Source organism: Urocampus carinirostris, chromosome 1, assembly GCF_059441175.1.
Source record: "Urocampus carinirostris isolate Australia breed hairy pipefish chromosome 1, RoL_Ucar_1.0, whole genome shotgun sequence".
Taxonomy (NCBI): Eukaryota; Metazoa; Chordata; class Actinopteri; order Syngnathiformes; family Syngnathidae; genus Urocampus; species Urocampus carinirostris.
In genome coordinates this window covers 16,434,752-16,449,763 of record NC_142349.1, presented here as the reverse complement: position 1 = coordinate 16,449,763, position 15,012 = coordinate 16,434,752, and the positions used below count along the sequence as shown (strand labels likewise).

General features: G+C 39.6%; 1 protein-coding gene across 1 annotated transcript; it reads left to right on the top strand.

Annotated features, from left to right (window-relative positions):
- The first annotated feature begins 2,122 nt into the window (after positions 1 to 2,122).
- Positions 2,123 to 15,012, top strand: LOC148373727 (myosin heavy chain, fast skeletal muscle-like). The gene is made up of 41 exons (XM_088328786.1): positions 2,123 to 2,186; positions 3,319 to 3,376; positions 3,453 to 3,675; positions 3,830 to 3,973; positions 4,042 to 4,198; positions 4,278 to 4,305; positions 4,386 to 4,500; positions 5,005 to 5,097; positions 5,192 to 5,255; positions 6,834 to 6,932; positions 7,039 to 7,142; positions 7,233 to 7,371; positions 7,452 to 7,570; positions 7,659 to 7,808; positions 7,894 to 8,064; positions 8,163 to 8,469; positions 8,564 to 8,634; positions 8,715 to 8,802; positions 8,886 to 9,003; positions 9,094 to 9,217; positions 9,282 to 9,418; positions 9,564 to 9,819; positions 9,936 to 10,178; positions 10,275 to 10,451; positions 10,572 to 10,717; positions 10,809 to 10,899; positions 10,979 to 11,368; positions 11,439 to 11,565; positions 11,638 to 11,756; positions 11,905 to 12,101; positions 12,328 to 12,511; positions 12,614 to 12,779; positions 12,925 to 13,049; positions 13,163 to 13,471; positions 13,538 to 13,741; positions 13,839 to 13,964; positions 14,051 to 14,221; positions 14,301 to 14,405; positions 14,494 to 14,589; positions 14,684 to 14,815; positions 14,921 to 15,012. The coding sequence occupies exons 3-41, from the start codon at positions 3,472 to 3,474 to the stop codon at positions 14,936 to 14,938; spliced, it is 5,814 nt and encodes a 1,937-aa protein (XP_088184912.1). The 5' UTR covers positions 2,123 to 2,186; positions 3,319 to 3,376; positions 3,453 to 3,471; the 3' UTR covers positions 14,939 to 15,012.

Sequence of the window (15,012 nt, the reverse complement as noted above, 5' to 3'; positions counted from 1 at the left end):
AATATCTGAATCATGTGATGTTCATTATATTTTGTTCATCTATACTTGTTAATTAATGACTAATGCTGGGTTTTATTGTGCTGTGCCTAAACAAAGCCTCAAAGGATAAATACAGTAATCCCAAACTGTCTACTTCCTTTCCTTTCACCCTGTTTTCTTTTTTTTTTTGGTCATCAAGCTGAGGATAAAGATCCTTGATTTTGGAAATTTATTTTTTGAGCAATTTCATGCTTGTGTGTGTTTTTTTAACAAGTTCCACTAACTGACTTAATAACGTATTTTCTTCTCTCCAGGGCAACTCTGCTGAATAAGAGTTCCATGAAGATGCCTTCAAAAAGCATGCATATAATATGATGCAAACAACTGCTTGCAGATAAAGAACAAATTCTTAGCACTATGCAGAATCATTTTGTATTTGGTTTCATTAGTGCCCATCATTCGAAACTGGTTATGCAAACAACAAAGGAACTAACAAAACCACTAGGGACTTTTTTAACCATGTTAAGCTTGTATCTTGACAATTATCATCATATTTCAGGTTTAATAAGCAGTCTAGTATTACTTGTCTAGAGATAAGACCTTATTCAAATATATGCTAATCTCATTAAAAATCCAAAATCAGGATGGGACAACTTCTATTTTTAGTTTCATCCCAAAACCATCCTCCACTCACTGTGAAGTCCAGTTGTAAATTCCTGATTTCAAATTCCCCTTTTAAATCAGGTGTCAGTATGCACATTCATATTACCATTTGGAGACCATTTGATTCTTACAAACGATCTTAGAAAGTTTTCAATCCTGAAGTAACAAATGCTGTCGGTGAATGGAAACATAAATCGTGCGGTATTCACACATGTCAGCAACTTATGCTATCATGTTTTGCAAGCGGGTTAGGTTCGTTTGGCTTGTGTGGTACTTATTTTGGACCTAATCTCAAATGAGTTGCCAAGTGTTTACTTATCCATTTAGGGATTCGCATAGTTGCCGACTGAGCATCTAAGGCTAGAATGACCTCCTTAATTTTCTTACAGGAACATGAGATGCAGGCCGTGCAGTAAACTGAAGACCGTATATGTCTGCCTGCTTTATTTCCACAATTAAACATGGTGCAAACGTGATTGGAGGCACGATGGAGGGTTCATGAATACATACAGTCTATAGGAATACAAATTGCAGAGACACAAATATTATATTCAAGTCTTGTTGGTCCAGGTTACTAAAAGAGTAAGAGTTGGTTGAAATTGATTGAAAATTACAGGCATGGTTTAATTAATTCCCGAGTGTTACATATACATTTTAATGAGAGGTAGAAAATAGTTTTTGTGAACTAGGCCGATGACATCTTCCGGATAAAGGGGTGCAGCTTTCTTCCATTACAAAGATTTGAAAAATCCAAGTGTCCAGCAACTTAACACCAGTGGAATTCAGATGGTTCTTCCAGGCATGAGCGACCTTGTCATTCAATCGATTTAAGACTAAAGCCCATTGATGTTAATGACATGTTGTCATGTCTGTTTAAATCAAGTACATTTATTAGGAGCACACACAAACACGATTCTGTCTTCATAACTGATATTAATTTTACTTCAGCAGTAAAATTACTTTCAAGCCTGCTGTTGGTAACTGTGATTCAACAGAGATTTAATATCTCATGAAAATAAATAATTTGCCTCGTTACACTACAAAAATGATGTAGTTTTTAGAGTGCAAATTTGTACCAACATTTTTTATTTTATTTTTAAATTTGTAATCTCATGAAGACCCTGTCAAGCATATATTAATACAAGCTCTAAAAAATACATCTGCTGGATAGCAGTTATGAAAAAAAACTTCAAAGTCCTACTTTTTTGTATAATGTTTTTAAAATCCTTTGTTTTTTAATTCTATATTATATTGAGGATATTTATTTAACATTTGTGTATTTTATTTGTTTGTTTATTTCTTTCTTTCAGTAACCTTCTTAGATAGTCTTTCAAATGAGATCAGTTATCTTGAAAACGATGGTGTAACTTCAGACTGCATTTTTCAACTTCTGATAACAAATGTCTAAGCCACTAAATAGGCAACAGGATGGAAAGCCGCCATGACCATAGTTGAGTGAGAGACACCTGCTGGGCAGGCACTCCAACCCTCTATAAAAGTGTCAGCACTGCAGTAAGTCATGAACTGATAGGCTTCCAACTCAGGTGAGCTTTGACGTGGGTTTGATTTCCCTTGATTGATGGATTTAAATTTGATAATTTGTCTTGGTCATTTTAGATACAGGTAAACTGTTTTGGTGTAATGTAACATAAACCATTGTTTGATTTATTCTAAATGTACACTACTGCTTAAAAGTTTGGGGGTCACCCAGATAATTTAATGTTTTCCATGAAAAAGTCACACTTTCATTTATCTAATGAGTTGTCCAGTCTTGGTGTTGTTTTGCCCATATTTATCTTATCCTTTGGTCAGCTGGATTCAGATATGGCTTTTTCTTTACTACCAGCGTTTCGGAGCCGCCCCATTCACTGTAAATGTTGACACTGGCGTTTTGTGGGTGCTATTTAACTAAGCTGCTAATTGAGGACCTGTAAGGTGTCTCTTTATCCATCAAGAGACTTTGTTGTAGTTGTCCTCTTGCTTTGTTGTGCCTCCCACTTCTCTCTCTACAATGGTTAGAGCCTGTTTGTGTTTTTCTATGAAGGGAGTAGTACACACTGTTGTTTCTTGGTAATTTCTTGCAATGAATAACCTCTGTTTCTTAAAACAAGAATATACTGTCGAGATTCACACAAAATATCTATTTTTTGGCCTTTCTGAAAGATTAATCATATCCACAAATGTGATGCTCCAGATATGTGACTAGCTCAAAGGAAGGTCAGTTTTAGAGCTTCTCTTACTAGCAAAACGGTTTTCATTGCACGAGGGCTTTCTGATCATCCATTCGTCTTATAACAAACACAATGAACTATCAGAACACTGGAGTGATGGTTGCCAACAATGGGCCACTATACCTTATGTAGATATTGCATTAAAAACAGTCATTTGCAGCAAGAATAGTCATTCATACCACTAAACATTTCTCCATTTAAAAAAAATTTGGAATAGTATTATATTCATTGGGAAAAAAAAAAACGCTTTTCCTTCAAAATTACAGGACATATTTGAAGCGACTCCAAAGTTTTGAACAGTAGTGTATGTACAAGATCTAACTGAATACAGTTTATAAGTAAGGGTTACGTGACATAATAAAGTCTAAGTCAATACCCTCAATAATTACTTGAATTTGGACCAAATGTACAAATGATTGAGAGCGTTTAACTGTATTTTTCACAGCATCGTGAGATTCTCTTGGACGGAGTGCTCTTTTTCTATTTATTTGATCGGGATAGAGGTACATGTAACTAAAGTCACGAATATTTGAATAGAGGCAAAACCAAACAATCCCTGCTCTTTTGATGCCTTGGCAGTCTCCATTAAAGTGCAACCATGAGCACCGATGCAGAGATGGAGCAGTATGGCGCTGCAGCCGTTTACCTCAGGAAGCCAGAGAAGGAGAGAATTGAAGCTCAGACGGCCCCTTTTGATGCCAAAAGTGCCTTTTTTGTGGTTGACCCAGCTGAGATGTACCTTAAGGGTAAACTCACCAAAAAGGAAGGTGGAAAAGCCACAGTGGAAGTTGATGGAGGGAAGGTAAACAACAGCATGAAATAATTTTCCATCCGTCATTAATTAATAAGACGATTCTGATAACCCGGGGTGTTGTTCCCGTTTTTATTTCACTTTGTAGAAATTAGGGCGTTTTTAAGACTTGTGTTTAAAAAAAACCTCTTGTGTCCTAATTCAGACTGTCACTGTGAAAGAGGATGACATCCATCCCAGAAACCCTCCCAAGTTCGATAAAATCGAGGACATGGCCATGATGACCCACCTCAATGAACCATGTGTGTTGTATAACCTCAAAGAACGTTATGCATCATGGATGATCTATGTGAGTTTTTATATGGTTGCCTTTTGTCTTCATTTAACATACATTGCTAACTTCCTACCTCTTTGCAGACATACTCCGGCCTGTTTTGTGTCGTGGTGAACCCCTACAAGTGGCTCCCAGTATATGACGCAATATGTGTTGCAGCATACAGAGGCAAAAAGAGGATTGAGGCACCACCCCACATCTTCTCCATCTCTGATAACGCCTATCAGTTCATGCTTACTGGTAAGATCTTGAACACATACATTGAATGAAAGTAATTTGGTGTTAAGGGAAATTGTGTTCATAATCCTTCATAATGCAGACCGTGAGAACCAGTCAGTCCTGATTACGTGAGTATGGCAAATGTTGGGAGCAATTTTTACCGAAGGGACATGGAGTCAAATCTTGTATTTTGTATTGTCAAACACAGCGGAGAATCCGGTGCAGGGAAGACTGTTAACACCAAGCGTGTCATCCAGTATTTTGCAACAATTGCAGCTATTGGTTCCAAGAAGGCTGAACAAGCAACAGCAGGCAAAATACAGGTACTGTATATGCCATATACTATATGGGATGCCTAAATACTCAGCTGCAGTGGTCTGCAACGTGGTGCCCACAGGCACGAGGTAGCCCCCTAGGGGAGCCTGAGTAGTCCTCGAACTGGTTCCGAAAATAGCTCACCATTGATGGTTTTCATACTGATTTTCTCGGAAATTTGATTTCCAACTGGCATAGGAAATCATTTACATCATCAGTGTCCTTCAAAACAATGTTTTAGTGGTTTACTGTTCTTATTTGAACCCCACTTCCAAAAGTATAACCTGTTAGTAACATCATATTAACATTGAAACAACATAGTAATAACATGAGTTGCTATTTTAGAAATGTATTTGAAACCCTTCACGCTAATCAGTTAAAAAAAAAGTATCTCTCAGGTTAAAAAAGGTTGGCAACCTCTGCTCTATTGTATATACAGTAATGTAAGTGTTGTAAAATGTGGACATGGATTGGGGGATTCTCTCAAGTATCTAAACAAATCTTTTTTCCAGGGATCCCTTGAGGACCAAATTGTAGCAGCCAACCCTCTGCTGGAAGCCTATGGTAATGCCAAAACTGTGAGGAATGACAACTCATCTCGTTTTGTGAGTATATCAATTGTTTAGTTTTAATTACTGAAAATATTCTAATTTGAATACATCTCTGTTTTTCTTTAATAAATGCATGTATCCTTTTTAGGGTAAATTCATTAGGATTCACTTTGCCTCAAGTGGAAAGCTTGCTTCAGCTGATATTGAAACATGTGAGTAACTTTAAACGATAACGAATACAAGTTCTAACGAACAAAATAGTAATCACAAGAATCGGAGCTAATACACGACAATAATAACCATGTAAATAAAATTCTGGGAAGTAGGGTGACGGACTGGTTAGAAATTCTGCCTCATGGTTCAGAGGTCCTGGGTTTAAATACAACAGGGGTTGGCAACCTATGACACGCGTGCCACTGCTGGCACACAAGGGGTTAACCAGTGGCACGCGAGCGCACGGCAAAATAATACAAATGATAATGATAATTTAAAAAAAAATTTTTTAACGTGAAATTTAGACATTTTCAGTTGCACGCCGTGTTGTTTAGGGGCTTTATGGTAGCGGCCCTCCTCCTCTGCTTCGTGTGTGTGTGTCTGCGCCGCGCCTCGCAGAGGATGAAGGATCCATCTTTTAACCCAGCCACAGAAACACTGGTGCGCGATAAATGAATCATGACGGCTCCTCCATCGAAAAAATCTCGTTCTTTTAAGCCAGCGTGGACAAATGACTGGGGCTTTCTGCAAATAAAAATCACCGTGCTGTTTGTGCATTATGCCTCGAGTGTTGTACCTCCCACATCAAGTGTTAAACGTCATTACGAGACGAAACATGAACATGAATTCAAGGATGAGTCTGACAAGGCGGAGACATTAAAACACGCTGTGTCCAGGTATAGCCAACAATCACAGACCCTTAAAACCTTTATCACGGCAAAAAACACCACCATTGAAGCAAGTTATTATTCATTGCATAGCAAAGCACGGAAAACCATTTGTATCTGTGACCAAATCAGCTGTTATTTCTGTTGCACTTATTTTCAGGTAGCCTTCTGCCTTGCTGCTTTTATTTCAAGTTTTGATATTTTCTGCAATAAGATTTTATTGATGAATGGTATGGTAGCTGTCCGTATCAATTGTTTTTGATTGTAGTTCATTGTTGATGAAGAATTGTTGATTCGGGTTGATTATCGTGGTAAAAAGTTGAAGTCATGGATGTCTACAGGCCTTTCCATATCTTGCTCACATTCATTTTTTAATTTATTGATGAACAAGAATAGTGAAAGATAAATTGGTCAGTTACACGATTTCAATGTAAATCCATGATGTATATTCGGAATGGTGTAAAATTACAGCTTTGTCGGATATAAAAAAAATGTTGTGCCAGTCATTGATCTTGGTGTGGCACACTGATTTACAACGAAATTTGAAAGTGGCACTCCTCAACAGAAGGTTGCTGACCCCTGAAATACAACAACCTCCCTTGTATAGTCTCCCCATGTGTGCATGGGTTCTTTTCCTGGTTTCAGTTTTCACCCCCAAAAAGAAAAAAGAAACATGCTTGTGGGTTGATAAGAAAGTCAAAATTGTCTCTAAGTTTAAATGAATGTGTGAATAGATTGTTCATTTCACTGTGCCCTGTGACTGGCTGTTTAGAGTGACCCCTGCTCACTGCCCAATGTCAGCTGGGATGGTCTCCAGCTCCCACAAGACCCTCATGTGGATAAGCGGTTGGAAATTGGATAAAAGGACAAAATATCTCCCTTTTTCTAACATCTAGTTGATTCTCTTAGATCTCCTGGAGAAGTCCCGGGTCACTTTCCAGTTGTCGGCCGAGAGGAGCTACCATATCTTTTATCAGCTGATGACGGGACACAAACCTGAGCTCCTGGGTGAATAAAGATTATAGCAAAAATATGGATCATGAAAATATCACAAAAATGGCAACCTTGAACGTTTTAAATTTATTTTTGCCCTGTGCTTTTTGAATTTTGACAGAGGCTCTTCTGATCACCACCAACCCGTACGATTACCCAATGATCAGTCAGGGTGAAATCACAGTTAAGAGCATCAATGATGTTGAGGAGTTCATTGCAACAGACGTAAGGAGACCATTGAAAAGTATTAGAGAGGTGTTTTTAAATTATTATTCCATATTACAATCTAAAAACGGACGTTAATTCACATCACAGACAGCTATAGACGTCCTTGGATTCAGTGCAGAAGAGAAACTTGGCATCTACAAACTGACTGGTGCTGTGATGCATCACGGCAACATGAAATTCAAGCAGAAGCAGCGGGAGGAACAGGCTGAACCCGACGGCACTGAGGGTATGTCTTGGAAATGCATACTAGGCTGATTACAAATCCGTAAAATAATCTTCTTAATGTTAAATGTTATCTTTTATTAGTGGCTGACAAGATTGCCTATCTTCTGGGCCTGAATTCAGCTGATATGCTGAAAGCATTGTGTTACCCCAGAGTCAAAGTTGGGAATGAATTTGTGACCAAAGGTCAGACTGTCCCTCAGGTAATAGAAATAACATTTGGATTCCTTACAAATTTTCAAATTTACCTAGAGACTTTAAGATAATGTAAACTTTACATTACGATACTAGGTTAACAACTCTGTCTCCGCCTTGTGCAAATCTGTCTATGAGAAAATGTTCTTGTGGATGGTTGTCCGCATCAACGAAATGTTGGATACAAAGCAGCCAAGACAGTTCTTTATTGGGGTATTGGATATCGCTGGTTTTGAAATCTTTGATGTAAGTGTATATGACACATTTGTTTTATAAATGTTGATAAGCTATGCAATGTAGATTATTTAATTAACCTCGTTGTGTATTGTAGTTCAACAGCTTGGAGCAATTGTGCATCAACTTCACAAATGAAAAACTGCAACAGTTTTTCAACCAGCACATGTTTGTCCTGGAACAAGAGGAATACAAGAAAGAAGGGATTGAATGGGAATTCATCGACTTTGGTATGGACCTGGCTGCTTGCATTGAGCTTATTGAGAAGGTGAGATAATATACATCAGGTGGAGGTTTGATCCAAAAGTGTATTTGTATTTATCTGATAAATACCAGGTACAGTATTGATTTGTATTTGTTCTTTAGCCAATGGGCATCTTCTCCATTCTTGAAGAGGAGTGCATGTTCCCCAAAGCATCTGACACAACCTTCAAGAACAAGCTACATGATCAGCATCTTGGCAAGACCAAGGCCTTTGAGAAGCCAAAACCTGCAAAGGGCAAGGCCGAGGCCCACTTTTCATTGGTCCACTATGCTGGTACTGTGGACTACAATATTTCTGGCTGGTTGGACAAGAACAAGGACCCGCTAAACGACTCTGTTGTCCAGTTGTACCAGAAGGCAGGAAACAAACTCCTTGCAATGTTGTATGCTGCACATGCTTCAGCTGAAGGTAAAAACTAATCTAATGATGCACATATTATAAACAGGTGCCTGTATAAATCATAGAAAGTTACACCTGACTGTCCGGAAATGTTGAAAAACAGATGCTGGCCCGAAGAAAGGTGGTGGAAAGAAAAAGGGTGGTTCCTTCCAGACTGTGTCTGCTCTTTTCCGGGTAAGTTCCTTACAAGGGCAAACCTTCAAATTTTTGTCATTGGAACGTGGCTGATCTGAAAGCTATCGACTTATCCACAGGAGAACTTGGCCAAGCTGATGACCAACTTGAGAAGCACACACCCTCACTTTGTGCGCTGCTTGATTCCTAACGAATCAAAGACCCCAGGTGAAATGATCTTGATCATGATTTTGGAGGGGGATTTACTGGTGACAAAACACAATTTAAGTAATACGAATTGGTAACTGCAGGTCTCATGGAGAACTTTTTAGTCATCCACCAGTTGAGGTGTAATGGTGTGCTTGAAGGCATCAGAATCTGCAGGAAAGGCTTCCCGAGCAGAATCCTCTATGGTGATTTTAAGCAAAGGTGGTTATAAATAACATTTGAATGTATACTACTAACTGAAATGAAAAAAAGAAAAATACACTCTGGTTAACCATTTACTTTATTTTGAAGATATAAAGTATTGAATGCTAGTGTCATCCCTGATGGTCAGTTCATTGACAACAAGAAAGCTGCAGAGAAACTGCTGGGCTCCATTGATGTGGATCACACTCAGTACAGATTTGGACACACAAAGGTGCATTTCCAAAATTAAAGAATGTGGTATACACATTTCCTTACTTAATTTATTGTTGAATCAGGTATTCTTCAAAGCTGGTCTGCTTGGTACACTGGAAGAGATGAGGGATGAGAAACTTGCAGAGCTGGTAACAATGACTCAAGCTCTATGCAGAGGATATGTCATGCGAAAAGAGTTTGGTAAAATGATGCAGAGAAGGTATGATTGTAGTAATTGTGACAAAGTCGTTATCACACAAATATCTTCCTAGGAAATACAACATAATCATAATTCATAAACTATTACCAACTGGGTGAAAATATTTACAATAATAATAAAACAACAATGTGTATACATTTTCCAGGGAAGCTATTTATAGCATCCAGTACAATGTCCGTTCCTTCATGAATGTGAAGAATTGGCCATGGCTGAAATTGTACTTTAAGATAAAGCCTCTTCTAAAGAGTGCTGAAACTGAGAAGGAATTGCATCAGATGAAGGAGAATTATGATAAGATGCAATCAGACCTGGCAACCGCTCTTGCCAAAAAGAAAGAACTGGAGGAAAAAATGGTTTCACTGCTACAGGAGAAGAATGACCTTCAACTGCAGATAGCAGCGGTAAATAAAAAAAATATGGAAAACAATTACATAGAAATGGTGAAATGCAGCATCAAATTATAAATATAAATTGTTGATAATTCTGATAAGAGCATGGTTTCTTGATTCACACATAGGAAAGTGACAACCTTTCAGATGCTGAGGAGAGATGTGAAGGGCTCATTAAGAGCAAGATCCAGCTTGAGGCTAAACTCAAAGAGACAAATGAGAGGCTTGAAGATGAAGAAGAAATTAACGCAGAGCTTACAGCAAAGAAAAGGAAGCTGGAGGACGAATGTTCTGAGCTAAAAAAGGATATTGATGACTTGGAACTCACCTTGGCTAAAGTGGAGAAGGAAAAACATGCCACTGAAAACAAGGTTAACCTGTTATTCTCATTGGGCCAAAGTAACAAGCATATAAAGAGGCTGTGTTTATGTGTGTGTAAACTGATGAAACGGACCACATTTATTTAGGTGAAAAATCTGACGGAGGAGATGGCAACTCAAGATGAGTCTATTGCCAAGTTAACCAAGGAGAAGAAAGCCCTGCAGGAGGCTCACCAGCAAACACTGGACGATCTTCAGGCAGAGGAAGATAAAGTCAACACTCTGACCAAGGCCAAGACAAAGCTGGAACAGCAAGTGGATGATGTGAGAACATTGTTGCAACAGCATAAATAATTTTCCTTTAAGTGACTTAGAGTCTGTATTGGCAGCCATGTTTCTAAGCACCACAACTCTTTAACATTAATAAAACTTGATATCTAACAGCTTGAGGGCTCCCTGGAGCAAGAAAAGAAGCTGCGCATGGACCTTGAGAGAGCCAAGAGAAAGCTTGAGGGAGATCTGAAACTAGCCCAGGAATCCATAATGGATCTAGAGAACGATAAACAACAATCAGATGAGAAGCTGAAAAAGTAAGGCCCCAACCGCCGACCCCAGCTCCAAAACAATAGATATATGGTTAAAAGATAGAAAAACAAATGTGTTTTTAATTCCTAAATAAAGAAAAGACTTTGAGACCTTTCAGCTTCTCAGCAAAATTGAGGATGAAGAGTCTCTTGGTGCTCAACTCCAAAAGAAGATCAAAGAACTTCAAGTAAACTGATTAATTACACACGTTAAAAGACTATAAAATTGTTACGCATTAAACATTTAAATGCTATCGTCCAATCTAGGCTCGTATTGAAGAGCTGGAAGAGGAGATTGAGGCTGAGAGGGCAGCCCGGGCCAAGGTGGAGAAACAGAGAGCAGACCTCTCCAGGGAACTAGAGGAGATCAGTGAGAAGCTAGAGGAAGCTGGTGGAGCCACAGCCGCCCAGATTGAGATGAACAAGAAGCGTGAGGCCGAGTTCCAGAAGCTGCGTCGTGATCTTGAAGAGTCCACACTGCAGCATGAGGCTACGGCCGCCGCTCTTCGTAAAAAGCAGGCCGACAGCGTTGCTGAGCTGGGCGAGCAGATCGACAACCTCCAGCGTGTCAAGCAGAAGCTGGAGAAGGAGAAGAGCGAGTACAAGATGGAGATTGATGACCTTTCCAGTAACATGGAGGCTGTTGCCAAAACCAAGGCAAGACAAGGAAATTACATTATTTTAACCGAAATAGTTGTGGACAATCCTTTTTGTTTTCTGACGACAGAGTAACTTGGAGAAAATGTGTAGAACACTAGAAGACCAGTTTGGAGAGCTGAAAACTAAATATGATGAAAATGTTCGTCAGCTCAATGACATCAACGTACAGAGGGCAAGACTCCAAACTGAAAATGGTATGTCAGCTGTGATAAAACAGACAAATTTGCAATGTTCTTTTTTAAGAGTTCTTATAATTTGTCACTCAGGTGAGTTTGCTCGTCAGATTGAGGAGAAAGAAGCCCTTGTTTCTCAGTTGACAAGGGGTAAGCAGGCTTTCACTCAGCAAATGGAAGAGCTGAAGAGGTTGAATGATGAAGAAGTAAAGGTATGAAAGCATACTTAGTTCTTTTCCCTTAAAAAAAGGCTTTCCTGTTCCGATCTTATAATGCCTGAGCCTTGCAAAAATGTTTTACTGCAAAAATAACCCGGACCCTTAAAACAATAATTAACCTTAATTTTGTTGGGTTCGTCAGGCTAAGAATGCCTTAGCTCATGCTGTTCAGTCTGCCCGCCATGACTGTGATCTGCTCAGAGAGCAATTTGAGGAGGAGCAGGAAGCTAAAGCTGAGCTGCAGCGAGGAATGTCCAAGGCCAACAGTGAGGTGGCACAATGGAGATCAAAATATGAGACTGACGCTATACAGCGTACAGAAGAGCTTGAGGAGGCCAAGTAAGTTAATTAGACTTAACTGCTTCCCTATTGGCCCTGCGACTGGCTGGCAACCAGTTCAGGGTGTCCCCTGCCCATTGTACTAAGATAGCTGGGGTGGGCTTCAGCACCCCCGCGACCCTACTGAGGATAAGCGGTGCAGATAATGGATGGATGGATGCTTCCCTATTGACTCATTTACTGCGTAATCACGAAAAAAAATGCAACAATATCCTGTAAATTACAGAAAGAAGCTTGCCCAGCGCCTCCAGGAAACAGAGGAGTCTATTGAAGCTATGAATTCCAAGTGTGCCTCTTTAGAGAAGACCAAGCAGAGGCTCCAAGGTGAGGTGGAGGACCTCATGATTGATGTGGAGAGAGCCAATGCTCTTGCTGCCAACCTTGACAAGAAACAGAGGAACTTTGATAAGGTAAATTCGCAATTTATATTTACCGGTAGTAAATATTTTCAGTGAGACACAGCATTTTAAAGCACAATAAATAAAAATGATGAATAATTTTAAAAAATCCAGATCCTAGCTGACTGGAAGCAGAAGTTTGAAGAAGGTCAGTCAGAGCTGGAAGGATCCCAGAAGGAAGCTCGTACGCTCAGCACTGAACTATTCAAGATGAAGAACTCCTATGAGGAGGCCTTGGATCAGCTGGAGACCATGAAACGGGAGAACAAGATCTTGCAGCGTGAGTGTTTTATGACTGCATTTTAAAGTAGGAGTAGTAAATGACCATATAATGAAAAGAGAAAAGTCCAGAGGTTAATCCATATATATTTTTCCAAATTCCCATCGCAGTGTCTCATTGAAATTTAATATTTATTATTTTATAGAGGAGATCTCCGACTTGACTGAACAGATTGGTGAGAGTGGAAAGAGCATCCATGAGTTGGAAAAGTCCAAGAAAACTGTGGAGACAGAAAAAGCTGAAATACAGACTGCACTAGAGGAGGCAGAGGTAAAGAGAAAACATTAACGTTTCAAACAACTTAATTTTATGAAGAATTCAAATCTTCAAGAGGATAATATCCAATGTAGATAAACAATGGGGAATATTAACTTATATTACAGGGTACACTGGAACATGAGGAAGCCAAAATTCTTCGCATTCAGCTTGAGCTTAACCAGATCAAGGGTGAGGTTGACAGGAAGCTGGCTGAGAAGGACGAAGAGATGGAGCAGATTAAAAGGAACAGCCAGAGAGTTATTGACTCTATGCAGAGCACACTTGATGCTGAAGTCAGGAGCAGGAATGATGCCCTGAGAGTTAAGAAGAAGATGGAGGGAGACCTGAACGAGATGGAGATTCAGCTGAGCCATGCCAACAGACAGGCTGCTGAAGCCCAGAAACAACTAAGGAATGTCCAGGGACAATTGAAGGTGGGCTTTTATTAACATTCAATTGTTAAAAGTCCAAGAAAATGAACATGTTCTGCTCTGTGCTAGGATGCGCAACTGCACCTTGATGAGGCTGTTAGAGGACAAGAAGACATAAAGGAACAAGTTGCCATGGTAGAGCGCAGAAATGGCCTCATGGTGGCTGAAATTGAAGAGCTACGAGTTGCTTTGGAGCAGACTGAAAGAGCACGGAAAGTAGCCGAGCAGGAGCTGGTGGATGCTAGCGAGCGCGTCGGACTGCTTCACTCCCAGGTTTATGCTTGGCATTTTAAACTCAAAAGTTAGTTTTTAATACATTTTTAAAACATTGATTTTTTTTTACATAAACTCCAAATCTCTTGACATGCAGAACACAAGCCTCATTAATACTAAGAAAAAGCAGGAGGCGGACTTAGTTCAGGTTCAAAGTGAAGTTGAAGATGCTGTTCAGGAAGCACGAAATGCTGAGGAGAAAGCAAAAAAGGCTATCACTGATGTGAGTGTTAAAATGCATGATTTCCGGGTACCACAACAAGTCCAATCAGAATGTTAAAATGTCTGTTACAAAACCCTTAATACAAGGCTGCTATGATGGCGGAAGAACTAAAGAAAGAACAGGACACCAGTGCTCATCTGGAAAGAATGAAGAAGAACCTGGAGATCACAGTCAAAGACCTTCAACATCGTCTGGATGAGGCTGAGAACCTCGCCATGAAAGGCGGCAAGAAGCAACTCCAGAAGCTGGAGGCGAGGGTATGTTAATGTACAGTGTGAATATTGATTCCTGAGCATTACGTAGTCAAAATCACATAAATCATGTATTTCTATTCAGGTGCGTGAGCTTGAATCAGAAGTTGATGCCGAGCAAAAACGTGGAGCTGATGCTATCAAAGGTGTCCGCAAATATGAGCGGAGAGTGAAGGAGCTGACTTATCAGGTGTGTTCTAATATTTGAATAAATTACATTTGTAAAAACAAACATTTTAAAAACGCATTTCAATAGTTACACACTTGTATCCATGCAGACGGAAGAAGACAAGAAGAATATGACTAGACTTCAGGATTTGGTAGACAAATTGCAGCTCAAAGTAAAGTCTTACAAGAGGCAGTCTGAGGAGGCTGTAAGTACATTGAAAAAAACAGTGCATGCTTAAATACATATTCTTCTAGCTTAATTTTATTTTGATTTAAAATAAAACTCTAAATCTTCCACAGGAGGAACAGGCCACCACGCACATGTCCAGGCTCAGGAAGGTCCAACATGATCTAGAAGAGGCTCAAGAGCGTGCTGACATCGCAGAGTCACAAGTTAACAAGCTAAGGGCCAAGAGCCGTGACGTTGGAAAGGTATCACGCATCACAATGCTTACCAGTTTTACACTCCCACAAGAGTTACAGTTATTTGCCTCATGACTGGATATTTTCTAGTTATTTTGTCCCCTGTGCTTCTAGTCTGATGCTGCAGAATAACGGCTTTTCTTTGGACTGCCATCAGCAAATTTCATATAATATGAAGTTGCTGTCTATGATATGCTGCCAGTAAC